This window comes from Chinchilla lanigera, unplaced genomic scaffold (genome assembly GCF_000276665.1).
Source record: "Chinchilla lanigera isolate Chin_1 unplaced genomic scaffold, ChiLan1.0 scaffold00001, whole genome shotgun sequence".
NCBI lineage: Eukaryota > Metazoa > Chordata > Mammalia > Rodentia > Chinchillidae > Chinchilla > Chinchilla lanigera.
In genome coordinates, this window is record NW_004955402.1 from 22325760 (window position 1) to 22342247 (window position 16488).

A 16488-nucleotide genomic window follows, 5' to 3' on the forward strand; every position below is an offset into this window, starting at 1 on the left:
TGATTTTAGTTTAGTGCATGGTAAGAGATACAGGTCTAGGTTTAATGTACAGCATATCGAAAGCCAGTTTTCTAGAACCATTTATTAAAGAGATTATCTTTTTTCCAGTGAAAGTGTTTGGCTCCTTTCTGAAAGATAAGGTAGCTGAGTGTGTTTGGAGTTGTTTCTGCATCATCTCTTCTGTTCCATTGATCTTTGAGTCTTTTTTTTTTGCTTTGTTTTGTTTTGGGTTTTTTGGGTCCTCACCACCACCACCACAGTACAATGCTGTTTTTATCACAGTGGCTTCGTAGTATAATTTCAAGTCAGGGGTTGTGATGTCCCTTACTTTGGCTTTATTGCCCAGAATTGCTTTTGCTATTCTAGGTGTCTTCTGGTTCCATATGAATTTTAGGGCTGTTTTCTCTAATTCTGTAAGGTGTGCTGTTGGTATTTTGACCGGGATTGCATTAAATCTGTAAAACAGTTCTGGAAGTATGGCCATTTTCACTATATTGGTTCTGCCTATCCAAGAACATGGGATGTCTTTCCATTTTCTGATATCCTCTTCTATCTCCTTTTTCACAGTACTGTGGTTTTTAATGTATAGTCTTTTACATCCTTTGTTAGATTGATTTCTAGGTATTTCTTTTTCTTTTTTTTTTTTTGATGCTGTTGTAAAAGGTATTGTTTCCCTAATTTCTATCAAAGTGCATTTGTTATTTGTGTATAGGAATGCAATTGATTTTTGAGTGTTGACTTTGTGTCCTGCTATGGTGCCAAATTTGGTTGTTAATTCTAGAAGTCTTTCGGTGCAATATTTGGGGTCTTCTATGTAGAGTATCATCAACAAAAAATGATAGTTTAACTTCTTCCTCTCCTATCCATATTACTTTTATTTCTTTCTCTTGTCTAACTGCTCTGGCTAATGTTTCCAGAACTGTATTGAACAGGACTGGTGATAGTGAACATCCTTGTCTTCTTCCTGATTTTAGAGTGAAAGTTTTCAGTTATTGACTATTCAGTGTGATGTTCACTGTTGGTTTGTCATAGATGGTTTTTATTAGATTGAGATAAAGACCTTCTGTTCCCTTTTCTGTAGGGTTTTTTTTTTTTTATCATAAGTGAGTCTTGAGATTAGTTAGATGCCTTTTCTGTGTCTATTGAGATGATCATATGGTTTTTGGCCTTGTTTCGGTTAATATGGTATATTACATTTATTGATTTGCGTATGCTGAACTATCCCTGCATCTCTGGGGTGAATCCTACTCAGTCATGGTATATAGATCTTTTGGTGATTTGCTGCATTCTGTTTGCCAGTATCTTACTGAGGATTTTTGTGTCTATGTTCATTAGGGAAATGGGCCTCTAGTTCTCTTTTTTGGTTGGATCTTTTTCTGGTTTTGGTATCAGGGTAATGCTTCCAGGATTGAGTTTGGGAGAATTGCTTCCCTTTCAGTTTTGTTAGGAAGTTTGAGGAGTAGTGGCATTAGATCTTTAAAGTTCTTATATAGTTCACTAGTGAATCCGTCAAGACCTGGACTTTTCTTTTTTGATAGTTTTTTTTTTTTATTACTTCTTCAAATTAATTGACAAAATGCATTATTTAGAATTTTTATATCTTCTTGATTCAACTTTGGTATCTAGGAAGCTGTCTCTTCTGTGTTTTCCTTATTAGAGTGTGGATTCTCAAACTGTAGGTATTAAGGATTTTCTGGATTTCTGTAAGATCTGTTGTGATTTCGTCCTTTCCATTCCCAGTTGCATGGATTTGGGTTTTTTCTTTCTTTCTTTTTTTTTTTCCGATAAGGTTGGCTAAGAGTTTGTCTATTTAATCTTTCAAAGAACCAACTCTTCGATATATTGATTCTTTGTAATATTTTCTTAGTCTCTATTGCTGCTCTGATCTTTATAATCTCCATCATATGTACTTTGATTTTAGCTTTCTCTTCCTTTTTTAGAAACTTGAGATTCAACATTAGATTATTTCTTTAAACTTGCTTGGTTTTTGTGATGTGGGAATTCACCACAGTGAATTTCCCTCATAGGACTTCCTTCATTGCGTCCCATAAGTTCCATTATTTCATATTGTCATTATTATTTAGTTGTAGAAATGTTTAATTTCTTCTTTAATTCATCTCTGACCTATTGGTTGTTCAGGAGGGTACTGTTTAATTTGTATGTGTTTATGTAGTTTTTGTGGTTTCTTTTGTCGTTGATTTCCAATTTCATTGCACTATTCTCTGATAATATGCATGGGATAATTTCAGTTCCTCTGTGTTTACTTAAGCATATTTTATGAAGTAAGTATGTGGTCTGTTTTGAAGAAAGTCTCATGTGCTGCTGGTTCAGCTCTGATATTTTTTGTTGATATTTATTTATTTATTTTGGTCTAGTTGATCTGTTTGTGACGGTGTGTTATTGACATCTCCCTTTACAATTGTATTAGTGTTTATCTGATTTTTCATGTCCATTAGTACTTGTTTTAGTTAGGTGCACAAATGTTTGATGCATGTATGTTTATAATTGTTATCTCTTTCTCTTGGATTTTTCCCTTAAGTATGTGGTAATCTTTTTTTCTCTCTTGTGATCATTCTTGGCTTAAAACCCACTTTGTCTGCAAATAGAATAGCTGTTCCTGCTTTTTTCTAGGTTCCTGTCACATTGAGTATTGCTTTCCATCCTTTGTCTTTCTATGGATTTCTTTTTGAGTTAAATATGTTTCTTGTATGCAGCATATTGTTGGATATTATTTCTTGATCCATTCTACCAATTTTTTTTTTCTTTTATTAGTGAGTTGAGTCCATTTACATTGATGGTTAGAACTGATATGTATTAATTCATGTTATTTTCCTGTCATTGGTTATCTTTCTTTCCCTTTTGTTTACTTGCCTTCTTTGCCTGGTGGACTCTTTCTATTGGGATTCTTGGAATGGTTTTCTTTTTTAGAATATCCTTCAGAACTTTGTGTAGTGCTAGTTTGGTGGTCATGAATTTCTTCAGGTGTCCTTGATATTCCTCTTTAATTTTGAAAGATAAATTTTTAGGGTACATCAATATAAGTTGGAGATTGTATTTTTTTTTAGCACTTGAAATACTTCATTCTAAGCTCCCTTTGACTTTAAGAGTTTATGTCAAGAAGTATACTATGATTCTGATGGGCTTTCTTTCATAGGTGATTTTTTTTCTTTTCTGTAACAGCATTTAGTATTCTATTGAATTACATGCCCTGGTGTAGTTTTTGTCTGATCATGACTGGAATTCTATATGCTTCACTTATCTGTATCACAAGGTATTTTTTAATGCCTTTTGTGCTATCCTGATTTTTTAGTGAGTCCATTTAATCTTTTTTTGTTGTTGTTAGAGACAGGGTCTTGCTATATAGTTCAGGCTGCCCCTGAACTAACTATATAGCCCAGGCTGGCCTCGAACTTGTGACAGTCCTGCCTCAGCCTCCTGAGTGCTGGTATTACAGGTGTGCACCACCTTGCCTGGCCAATTCCATTTAATTTTGTATTAGTCTTCTTTGCATCATGTAGCAGCCATTGGATTAATTTTTCATGATCCCTTGCTGTTTCTAAGAGGTCTTTCATTTGACGATCACCAACCGCAAGTCAGACTTCTAGAGATGATGTGGTACCTCACACTGGTTGACTCTGCTGCATATACTGTAGAATCCAGCCTGCAGTACTTGGGTGTCTCTTGCCGGCCTGACCGTGGCTTCCTGACTTTGGATATTTCCTGCAGTTGTCCCTCATCCAGTTACTGTGGGATTTCAATTCTGGGAGCCCTAAGATGAAGCCAACCCTTGGCTACTCCAAGCCCTAGGTTTAGTTGACCTCTGCCTAAAACGGTGTCTGACTAAGCACCCTCTCCAGAGAACACAGAAGGGCCTTAGACTGGAGTCACTCACCAGCTGTTGTAGTGCCCAGCATTCACTTCTCCATTCCACTGCTGTTTCTACCTGGAGGCCTCTGGAGTCACCTGCTTTTACTGTCTCTGTAGATTTGATCCTTTTCTCTCTTGTCACAAACCCATTAGCCATAAGAAAGTGCAGATTGCCGCTGCCTTTTTCTGCATTGAAGTCTGTCTCTTCACTTTCTCTGCATTTTCTCTCATTTTCCTTTCAGATCCTTTCTGGGTCCTGGAGATCCACTTCCTTCCTCTTCTTCCCCAAGTTGTTATTTTCCAGTGTCGGGATTCCGAATCTTGGAGAAGTTGATTTGTTGCTGCTTACCACTCTGCCATCCTCTTGGAAGTCATTGATTTGATTCTTAGAAATGATTTTACACATGAAATTTTATGTTAGGAAGTTCTTTTCAGTGTATGAAATGAAATCCAAGAACGAGCCACAGTTGATTTCAAAGAAAAACTTCCCTAAACTCACTGGTTTTGTTGATTTTGGTGCTAGGGATGGAAACCAAGGCCTAATGCTTGCTCAGCACATGTTCTACCATTGAGCCACATCACCACCCCCTAAACTCACTTTTAAAAATTTACATGAAAGGCTGCAAATAAGGTACATGGAAAGTTAATACTTGTCTTTTGTTATTGTTGGTTGCTTTCTAGTACTGTAAGTTCATTAGGAGTTAAAATATCATTACTCCCAGGCATCTCACTGTGCCCTCTTTGCCAAGGGAAGTTATTTTACTAGTCCATGTAGGGACATTATCATTTCTTTATTAGAATATTATAGTGGATTCTGTAAGTCATCCAGTAGTCATACAACTTTTGGTTGATGTTAACTTTAAATATGGCTCTGAAATCTCATGTTGTACCAGTAGATTATATAATGTAGGCCCTATACTAAAGTTTAGACTATTATACCAGATGATCAAATTTATAAAATATTACAGCAGTAGGCTTATGTGTGTTGCACATTATTGCCTGATTCATAAGATGCCAAGGCCAACAAGTGATGACTCAAAATTTTAAATTTCTGGTCATACAGTTTCTTATGCTGTAAGTAATCAAATTTATACTTTGTAGCACTTACAGTAATACTTAACCTTATGGCTTCTTTTTTGTCCCTTGGGACAAAAAATTTCAAATTCCCTTGGGAATTTGAAACAAAAAAAGAGGGAATAGAAAATTAAGCTCCCATAATCTGGCTTCAAGAATTATCCTTGTGGCATGTATACCTCCTTTTCTTTGTCCTTAAACCCTCATTATTGTTTTGTTATTGAAAGAGAAGAAATTGAGTTATTTTTCTTCTCTAATTTCCCTAGATCTGTATTCCTTTTAATGTTGTTTATCATGTCCCTGTGTCTCTTGTGAGTTGGTGTTTGGGTCCAAAGCCTTGATCTCTTTTTAAATAATCAGCAAAAACATATTATAGATGGTATGCATGTAACATAGTACTCTTAATTAAAAAACCTGAACAGCATGTTTCTATCTTAACTTTTCTTTAAAGCATCATCTTTACTAAAATAGGGTAAAGATAAGAGAAAGATATTTGTAATCATGGTCACTAGATATCTTCTACCTGTTCTTTATGTTATTTGTGACATCCACAAAAGATCATTGTCACCTCTGCTATTTCCTGTTGACTCCTGGATGTTCCGACCCAAAGTCTGTTGGTGCTCTTTAGTTTTAGAGACAAGTAACTAGAGCCAGTTCTTACATCTTATGATTTATTATTCTTAAAGCTCTAAAAGCTTATATAGGACATTATACCTCTGTATTTGTATTACAGTTTTTATTACACTTGTTGAACACTCTTACATTTAAAGGGCTTATTTTCTTGGCAGATGTAGACAGAATTTTTTTTTTTCAAACTGTATTACTTGAGTTTCATATAATTTCAAAAATTACTTCTTAATTTCTCAATGTCCCTCTTAAGAACAGAGAAAAATTATTGTGTCACTGGTTTGGTTTGGTTTGGTTTGGATTTTGAGATAGGATTATACTGTACAGTCCAGACTGGCCTTAAATTCACTGTGTAGCCAAGGCTGTTCTTAAACTTGTGGCAGTCCTCCTGCCTCACTTTCTTGAGTGCTGAGATTATGGGTGTGCACCACCACTCCAGGCTCACTTTTTTCCTAATAGGTCTGTGAAATATATTTTTATATTCTGGAAAGAGCTATTGAGAACACATTGAATAACTTCACATCCTGCATTTCTGGTCTTGGTAAGCTGTTTTGTACCACATCATCTCAAGCGTCATCCTGCAGAAGAACCTTTCTGACTAGTGCTCTTCTTGGGCAAATAAGGCTGACTGAAGAAATGCCGTTTGTACTTCCTTGATATAATTATTCTTAGAGAAATTTTAAGGATGCCTAGAGAAACACTGTAGGAGAATTTAACTTTCATGTTCAAACAAGTAATAAACAAAACATATTTTCATTCCATTTTTGGCTTTACCAAATTCTCTATCCATCTCTTAGATAACTCAGTATTTTCCAAGTGTCAATAGAGCTAAGAACCCTTTTTCTTGGTTTACTTATTAAGATCTCTGCCCCACACCCACACATACTTACTGACATGTTGAAAGCATATAACAAGGAACAAGTTCTGGAAGCGCTAATTTGATACATTACTATTTTTTGTATATAATGTATACATATATATCACGATATAACATTACTTTTGTTTAGAATTATCACTCATAATGTTCTGCCTTCATAAGCCTTGGTAAAATGTCTACTATTATCAAGTCAGATTTTCATCTTGACTTACTTTGAATAGCAGTTTTATTGACACATTAATCTAGTTTGTAGTTACAAAGCTCTTATAAAACACTTACATTAGACTCCATAGAAGCATCAATGACTCAAACCCCAACCAAAAAGACATTGTAATCTGGTGTAGGAAGGTTGCAAAACAGGTGTCACAATCATTATTCTAAGATACAGGAATTGATTTGAGATGTAAGAATCCTAGATGAACTGATGTAGCTGAGAGTAGCATATCATTCCTGTAGAACAATTCAGAAAAGTAGCAAGCAATAGAAGTCCTTTTGGTTGGGCTTAAAGACCAGTTGGGATTTCATATGGCAAAAATAGGAATCGAAAGGGAATGTTAAAGGAGAGGAGGATATGTGTGAGCAAAGGCATAAAAACAAGAAAACATGAGGCACTTCTGAAGGAAACTGGTGAGTGGCCTTTGGGAGGAAGGATGAAATATACTGAGCAGAGGGGTTGGGGGTTTAGCTCAGTGGCACAGTGCCTGCCTGGCAAGCGCAAGGTCGTGAGTTCAATTCCCAGTACTGGAAAAAAAAACAAAAAAAAGAAAAAGAAATATACTGAGGGGTTGTAGAGGAGCACCTAGACTATCAGTGATAGATTTGGAGCACCAAATCTATCAGTGATAGATTTGGAAAGTTAAGTTAAATTCCATGTACTGAGGTTGAACTTCATGAGACCATGAGAGTAACAATAAAGGTTGTGCTTTAAGAAGGTTAGTGTGATAATATTTGAGATGGGAGTTCAAAGCTGTGCAGTAATTCAGGTAAGTAGGACAAAATGAGATCTTGATTTGGATTATCAGCATGGAAGTGAGCGACAGTGCAGCCCCTTGGAGGTATTAATAGACTGGGAGGGGACGGGCCCAGAAATGGTTCTTGTTGAGGGCAACAATGTGAATCAATTGCTATGATATTTTTATGTAAGTTTTCTTATTCTTAGTTCTAGAGCCAGTACAAAAGCCTCATGAAGGTCCTGGAGAAATGGGGAAACCAGTCGTCATTCCTAAAGAGGATCAAGAGAAAATGAAAGAAATGTTTAAAATCAACCAGTTCAATTTAATGGCAAGTGAGATGATTGCACTCAACAGAAGTTTACCAGATGTTAGGTTAGAAGGGTAAGTACCTTGTGTGCTTCTGGTAGTACTTGAATGAAAAATATGTTTTGAATGAATTCCTAGTAAATTGCACTTTAGTGTTGGTTGTTCCTTAAAGTGAATGGTACATCACTAAACTACTGCTTACTTCATTTAAGGCACAATTACATGTTGTTAAATAATATCTCAAGTTGAGCGTGGTGGCGCACGCCTGTAACCCAGCACACGGGAGGCTGAGGCAGGAGGATTACTGTGAGTTTGAGGCCAGCCTAAACTGCATAGCAGAACCCTGTCTCAAAAAGACCAAACAAAACAGACAATATCTTAAGATATTACTGATCTAATAACTATTATTTCAGGCATTGGAAAATAGTCGTTTATGTTAATGGGTTAGTGGGACACTTTAAACTTCATTATTACCAAAATATTCATGTATTCAACACAAAAAGATACGAATTGTCTGTAACTTGAAGCAGTGAAGTACACAGTTCTAAGGATGCGGCTTACTTTATGTATAACTATCATCCAAACCAAGAAAGCACATTTCTATCTCTCCTGAAAGTTCCCTTATTTTAATACCTTGCAAGTCATTGCTCCCACTCCTAGAGACAACCGTTGTTTTGACTTCTCTAAAACCTATCTCTTTCATTTAACTTGTTATAAATTGATCTATATGGTATATACTCTTTTATGTCTTTGAGATTTATATTTTGAATATATCAGACATTGATTTTTTCCAGTGCAGTGTAGTAGTTTCTTATATGCACGTACTATAGCATATTTATGTATTGTTAGACATTTGGGTTGTTTTTACTTTTTGGCTATCATAAATTCAGCTGTTGTGGTATTCTTGTGTATGTCTGTTGGAGGAGTTAAACTCTCCCTTTTATTTGTATATATTTGGGGAAGAGAGACCATATTACACATTTTATATAGCTTGGACCTATGCTACCAAACACTTTTCTAAAATGTTTCATCAGTTTACAGTCCTGTCACCATTATAAGAAGAAAGTAGTACAAGGTATCTGAATTAGAGCTCACTAGGCCCAGTTAAAGCAAGGAACCATGCAGAAAACAAACAGATAAAATGACCACGTGCGTGCTAGCTGCAGACCTGTTCTGTATATGGCAGCCAGGCTTTCCTTCTCCAGGCAAGAAATTAAAGGATTTTTCTGAGCAGAGTCTGACTAGCCGAAGAGAAAATCCCTACAGTGATGTAGGTGCTCTAGCTAATCACTCTTACGAAAACTCACAACTGATAAACCCCACTTATATTCACTTTTTGGTCTTCCACTTTTAATAACAAACCGATGACCAAGGAATACAAGACATCATAAGGAACCCTCAAACATGAAAAGCAGAGTACAGAGCAAACACCAGAAAAATCTTTCAGGAAAGTAAACGGTTTGTGAAAGTCTCAGATTATAATAAAGCATCTGTTGACTGCCCCTTAAACAAACTTGCTAAATAAAAAGATATTCTTTATCCCTGAGTTTAATTTTTACCTACATAATATTCAATGGTTACTTAATATGAACACTTTAAACATTACTGAAGAAGACTATATAGTCTTCAAGAATCTACAGTTAAAATGATATCAGTATTAAAAATAATGAACCCTTAGCCAGGCATGGTGGCACAAGTCCTGCAATCCCAGTGCTCCAAGAAGATATGGCAGGAGGTTCACAAGTTCAAGCCTAACCTGGGCAACTTAGTGAGACACTGTTAAATGATAGAAAGGCCGAGGGATGTCTCTCAGTGTGTAGGCCCTAGCGTCTATCCCCAGCACCTCAGTCAGTCAATCAGATCAATCATTCAATCAATAAACAAGTCAACCATCATTATACTTCTAGAAATCTTAAGTACCTCAGCTAATTATTTTTACCGGTAGAGTTTGGTTTTGTAATTTTAATAATTCCTGTAAGTCTATTATCATGTCAACATATTTTATTAAGCATTTTTGTCTTTTTTATGTAGTTCTTAAAGATACTTTCATTAACTAGTAGCTTTTTGTGCATTATAAATCACTTTTTGACAGTGAATGAGTTCATAATATTTAGACCACTTTAAATGGTGCTATACAAATGCTTGCATATCACATTTCAAGCTGATGACTCAGATCTGAGAAAGTACAGCTTTGTGCAGGCCACAAGTATGTGATCCTTCTGACCAACCACTGGTCTCAGTGGGACACTACTAGCACAGAATAGCCTTTTTATGTTTTCTTGCTTCATCTGTATACTGGTATCCTTTTAAATTTTTTTATTATGGAAAATTTCAAATGTATATGAAGAGAAAATAGCGATAATATGTCATGTATTCACTGTATAGCTTCATCCTAACAGTTGTATTTACCTACAGCCTCTTGTCTCCTTACAGTCTTTGCCTCTGGATAGTCACACCTTTATGTATTACCTTCCCACATAGTACTGCAGTTAATCTGTTTGAGCTGTAGATAAAGACTCATAGAAAAAGGAAAGAAAAATCATGCACTTTATTTTCATACCTTAAAAAAATCAACTGATTTATTAATATCATGAGATAACCAATTAATGTTCAATATTCCTACTTATATCACATATTTTCCTTTTTTACAGTATCAGGATAGAAGTAAGGTCTGTATATTACAGCTGGTATATATGACAATAAATTTCTTTTAAACTTTAATATCCTCCTCCATCATTTTTCCTTCATAATTTATTATTTAAAGAATACGGTTAAAGTATCTGCCATCTTTCCTCAGGCTGCATTTTGCTGGCTAGAGTTCTTTGGTGACATTGAATGTGTTCATGTTTCCTGTCTTTCCGATAGACTTAGTTGTATCTAAGGCATTGGCTAGTGTCCTTGAAGTCATATAAATTCTGTGCTTATAGTAATAAAAGTGTGAAATCTAGTGTTGCATCTTCATTGGAGAGGCCCATCATATGTCCTGTTTGTCTGTTTTTTCTTTTTGTAACTCTTATTAGCCAAGCCTATGTACATTGAAGAAGAAACTAAGTTCTCTTAATTAATAATGCAAACATTGTATATCAGAATTTATAGGATGCAGTTGGATCCATGCTTAGCTGAAATTATATGGCTCAAAATGCATGCAGTGTTTCAAAAACAGAATAGAAAACCAATGAACCAGCAAAGCATGGTGACACATACGTGTATTCTTACCACTCTAGGAGGCTAAGGAAGGAGGATTGCAAGTTTGAGCACAGCCTGGACAATTTAGCAACTTTACCAGACCCTCTCTCAAAATAAAATTAGGGCTTCGGATGTAACTCAGTGCAGTAAGACCATGGGTATATGTGTCTGTGGGGGAGAGCCATCTTAAGAAATTAGAAAAAAAAATTGAACTCGGGACAATAGAAGGAAGAGTAGAAATTTAAAGGCTGAAGGCCAGGTGTGGTGACACATGCCTGCAATCTCAGCACTCAGGAAGCTGAGGCAGGAAGATTGCCAGTTCCATGCTAGCCTGGGCTACATAGCAAGTTCAAGGCTGGCATAGACTGACCTCAATAAATAAATATCAGCAATAACAACCAAAAAAAAAACCAGACTTTACTAATAGTAAGTAAATATATAATAGAAAAATAGAAAAACAGCAAGACCAAGGGTTGAAAAACTAATAATTGAAAAACTAATAAAATTGATCAACAAAACCAGAGTGGTTATCTATATAAGAAATAGGGGCTGGAGATATAGCTCAGTGGCACAAGCGCCTCCTTGGCAAGTGCAAGGTCCTGAGTTTGATTCCTGGTACCAAAAAAAAAAAAAAAAAAATTAAGAAATGGAAAAGATGGACAGTACATGCCCAGATCTTAAAAGATAACATTATAAAGAGCAGAAAGTAATAAACTAGAACTCATTTTTTCCCTTTGGCTCTTTTTTTTTTGAGGCGGGGTCTCACTACGTAGTGTAGATCAGCCTTGAACTCACTTAGGTAGCCCAGGCTGGCCTCAGCCTCCCCGGTGCTGAGACTATATGCCCGGCTCTGGAACACCAGTAGCACAAAGCAGCGAATAGAAAGATAAAATACAAACAAAAAGTGTAAAGGTTCACAAAGCTGAAAGTTCTTTCAATAAAAAAGAGCTAAAAAAAAAAATTGAGAAATGTTTTCCTAAAGAGCAAATATCAGCCAGGCATGGTGGCACACTTGGGAGGCTGAGGCAGGAGGATTGCCACAAGTTGGAAGCCACGCTGGGCTATATAGTGAGCCCAAGACCAGCCTAAGCTATATAGTGAGACCATATCTCAAAAAAAAAAAGCAAATACTAGGAATGAAAAGAAGATATCACTACATATCCTGCAGACACCTAAAAGGTTATAAATGGATTATGTGATATACCTAAAATAGTTGATTTTATAGAAGCAGAGAAAAGAATATTGGTTTCCAGGGGCTGGGGGCAGGGGAAGATGCAAAGTTGCTTATGAGCAGGTATGTAAATTCAGTTGTACAAGATAGTAAGTTCTAGAGATCTGCTTACAACATTGTGTCTCTAGATAACGGTGTACTTTAAAATGTTGAAAAGGAAGAGGTCATGTGGTTTTTCTTACCATGATAAAATAAAAATAAGATTACAAGTGGTATTAAAAGCAAAATTAGCCCATTTTAACATTTAGATGAAATTACCAGTTCCTAAAAAGAAAAATACAACTGACATCAAAGGACAAAACAAAGTGTACCTTTCCTAATACTATATATATAAATTTATTTCCTGTTCATTATAGGTGCAAATGTGAAAGTAGAGCAGCAGAACTATAGAAGATCACATAGGAGAATATCTTTTTAAATTTGTGCAATTTATTTTTTATTTTTACTTTTTGGTGGGGGTGTAGGGAGTGCTGTGGATCAAGCACAGGGGCTTGCACATTCTAGGAAAGTACTTTACAACTGACTGCATCCCAACCCCCTGAAAGATTTCTTTTCTTTTCTTTTCTTTTCTTTTCTTTTCTTTTCTTTTCTTTTCTTTTCTTTTCTTTTCTTTTCTTTTCTTTTTTCTTTTCTTTTCTTTTTTCTTTTCTTTTTTCTTTTCTTTTTTTTTTGCTTTGCTTTGCTTTGCTTTGCTTTGCTTTGCTTTGCTTTGCTTTTCAATATTTTTGAGACAGAATCTTGCTATGTAGTTCAGGCTGGCCTTGAACTTACTGTGTTTCCCAGTCTGGCATGGTTGCTGAGATTACAGGTATGTGTTACCATGCCCAGCAAGATTTCTTAAATGTGTGTGTGTGTGTGTGTGTGTGTGTGTGTGTGTGTATAAAATTTTTTTTAAACTATTCTAGGGACTGAACCCAGGGACCTGTGCACAGTTGGCAAGAACTCTACCACTTAGCTAGACCCCAGCCCCTTTAAAGTCTTTCGTTCAGTAAAAAGTGTGAAAGAAAACCACACTAAGTCAAATTACTGAAAAGGTGTATGACATTCATAACCAGCAAAGTATTCAGATCCAGAAATATAAGAACTCCTACATGTCAGTATAAAAAAATTCAAAAATGAGTGAGAAATTTGAGTATCACAGAAGAGACTGATTATCCAAATGACCATAAACATGACAAAGTACTCAAACTAATTAGTAATTAAAAAAGCACAGGGCATACCACTTCATACACCATGGAGTATAAATTGGTACAACCATGTTGCAAAACACACCAGTATCTACTAAAGTGAGCATTTGTATTCTTCATGGCCTAGCATTTCCACTCCTGGGTATAGCAAAAATGCATGTGCTTATGCAGCAAGAGACAAGGACAAAAGTATTTACAGCATTACTATTTGTATTGATTTCATGTTGAAAAACATTTAAATGCCTATCAGCAGTAGGATGTGGTGTATTCCTACAGTGGAATGTTTTATAGCAATAAAAGTGAACAAAAACTACAGGCACAGCATGGAGGAATCGTACCACCATTATAATAAGCACCACAATCACACAACAATGTATATGGAATGCAGTAATGCTATTTGTGGGAAGGCAAAAGCTAAAGGGTATGGACAGTAACTGGCTGCTGTAAGGGAAGGAAAAACAGGCTGCTTCCACATTTCGTTTCTCACTGAGTTGTGGTTCCGCGGGCGTTTGCTGTAGATATGGATTCAGCTCAGATTTATGTTTTGTGCACTCTGTGTTATACCTCATAGTAAAATCAGTTTGGAAATGAGTGAGAGGTAACTGTTAAGGGAGACTTTTCCCTTTTTCTTTTTTAAAGACAACATGTTGTACAGGGTTGTTTGCATGTTGATAATAATCCAATTGAGGAAAAATTTGAGAGGGAAGTATTCTATCAAGAGCCTTGAACTACATACCAACTAGGTATGTAGTTGGCTTTAGACAAGAACAGGGATAATTCAGGTATTGTAGCAAGACAAAGCGCAATGTTTATGATCCCAGATGCATACAGGATTGTTCATGTGTTAACTACGGAAATTCTCATCTGATGGTGAAATTAGAAACAAGGTTCCTAATAGGGTAGGAGAGGTTGAAAGTCTTTGGCAGATGGGAAACAATTTGAATAGGTTGATTTGTGGTTGTAAACTTAAAATGAGACCTTCAACATGGTCATATGTTTGCTTTAGCCACATACACCAGCTCAGAGATTCAAAACCAGTACAAAGTTGGATTGAACTAGAGTTTCATAAAGTTTGACCTAATAATGCTAGTTTTATTATCTTTTAAACTTTTTCCCTGCTTTGCTAATTGGTAGTTTCTACTGATAAAGCAGTATACTCTAATTCTTTTCCTTTAGCAGTGGCCTTGGGCCTACTGTACTTGTCTGTCAGTGTGTGGATTAATCTATATTTATCAACATACTGAGTGCCCATGATTTACTTTTGATCTGAGCATTCATACTGTTCTTCAGTGCTGAGACCCCTCAAATACTGCTGTTTCACCATCCTCTCCAATCTGTTCCTCTGGATGGGTGTGTGTGTGTGTGTGTGTGTGTGTGTGTGTGTGTGTGTAGGACCTTCTCTTTTTTTTCCCTTTATTCCTTTTTGGATTGTCTCTAGATTAATTTTTTGTTAATATCTCTGTAGTGCCAAAGTCCAAGTCTGGCCATGCTATTTACTACCTTTGTGTTATCTGACTTTTGTATACTTCAGAATCTTGTAAAATAAGTACAGTAACAAGGGCAATAAGAGGACTTGTAAGGCACTTTAAATACTTCCTGGATTTAGAGAGGTATTTGAATACTAGGCTGTAGAGAGGCTTCTGTTGAAGGAGCGAGGTGTAGCTCCCAGAGTGATTCCATTGTATGGGTATGCCACATTTTGTTTCTCTGGTCACCAGTTAATAGACATTGGGGTTGTTTTCACTTTCTGACAGTTATGAATAATATTGCTAAGAATTTGTGTGGATATAAGTTTCAGATTTTTTTTAAGGTAGATTCCTAGGAATGCAGTGGTGTGCCCCTTGATAATTCTGTTTGTCTATTTTAAGAAATCAGCAAACTTCTCAAAAGTAGCTGTACCATTTATATTTATTCCCACTAGCAGTGTTGAAAGTCTAGTTTCTCCACATGCGTGTCAGTTCTTTTGATTGTCTTTTTTACTGTTGCCATTTTAATGATGTGAGGTGGTATCTAATTGTGATTTTAATTTGCATTTCTCTAACTGCTAATGATATAGAAGATCTTTTTATATACTTATTGACCATTATCTATGAGGAAATATCTTCACATTATTGTTTATTCGATTGTCTTCCTAATACATAGTTAAAGTTCTTTGTGTATTGCTGGTATAAATCCTTTACCAGATAAATTATTTAATCATCTTTGCTCCCACTTTGATCCTGCTTTTTTTAAATTGCCTTTGTAGTGCCTTTGGAAGCCCAGGAAAGTTTAATTTTGAGGTCAAATTTATCAACTGTTTCTCATATGAGTTGTGTTTTTGGTGTCATATCATACTTCATAGTGAAAGACTGAAAGCTTTCTCCCAGGATCAGAAGTAAGGAATTTCTGATCTCACTACTTTTATTCAGCATTGTACTGAAGGCAGCCTGACCTTCAGAAGTGCACATTTGGTGCAGAAAGAAGAAAACTGCCAAAGAGATCCCCTCTTTCTGGTCCAAGAAGCAACAAAGGGTGGGAGGCGAGGGGGCTATTCTTGCCCTTGCTCTTTGCCTTCTTTACTATTGCAGCTTTCAGGCAGCACAGCAAGGGAAGCAGTACTCATCCAAGCAGCTAAAATTATGGGGTGGAGGTGGGGGTAATTTCTTTTTCTGACCAGCAGAACTCTGGTCTCTAGAGCGTGGATAGAATTACTATTGCTTTCTTTTTTTCTGTTTCTTGCCACTTGGTTTAAAATATAAGACATAGTCCTGTGAAGTGTGCAGCAGAGCAAAGAAACTAAAGCCTTAGCTCTCCAGCTATGGTGGGAGACTTATCATTTCTCCCCTAATTGATGTTTACATTTAGTGCAGTGTCATTTAAATACCAGTGTGGGATTCAAAATTTCAGAAAGGCAAAGATGTTGACTACCTAAAATAATTTTAAAAATAAAGAATAAAGGTAGTGAACATGCAGCACTCATTTTAAAGATTTACTATGAAGAAAGCTGCAATATTCAAAACAATGTGCTATTGTCAAAGAGATAGATACACAGATTAATGAAAAAGAATAGAGTTTATAAATAGACTCATAAGATATGGCTGATTGATGATTTGATCTAGGTACAAAATATTCAACAGAAAGGTTATCTTTTCAACAGATGGTGTTGGAATTACTAGATATCTACATGAAAAATGTGACTAT

At 36.0% G+C, this 16488-nt stretch overlaps 1 protein-coding gene across 1 annotated transcript in view; it reads left to right on the plus strand.

The window, feature by feature from the left end:
* Galnt1 (polypeptide N-acetylgalactosaminyltransferase 1) overlaps nucleotides 1–16488 on the plus strand; it is a 70483-nt gene that overhangs the window by 14715 nt on the left and 39280 nt on the right. Inside the window, 1 exon segment of the mRNA XM_005415409.2 lies at nucleotides 7605–7779. Within this exon segment, the coding sequence (XP_005415466.1) occupies nucleotides 7605–7779 (175 nt within the window).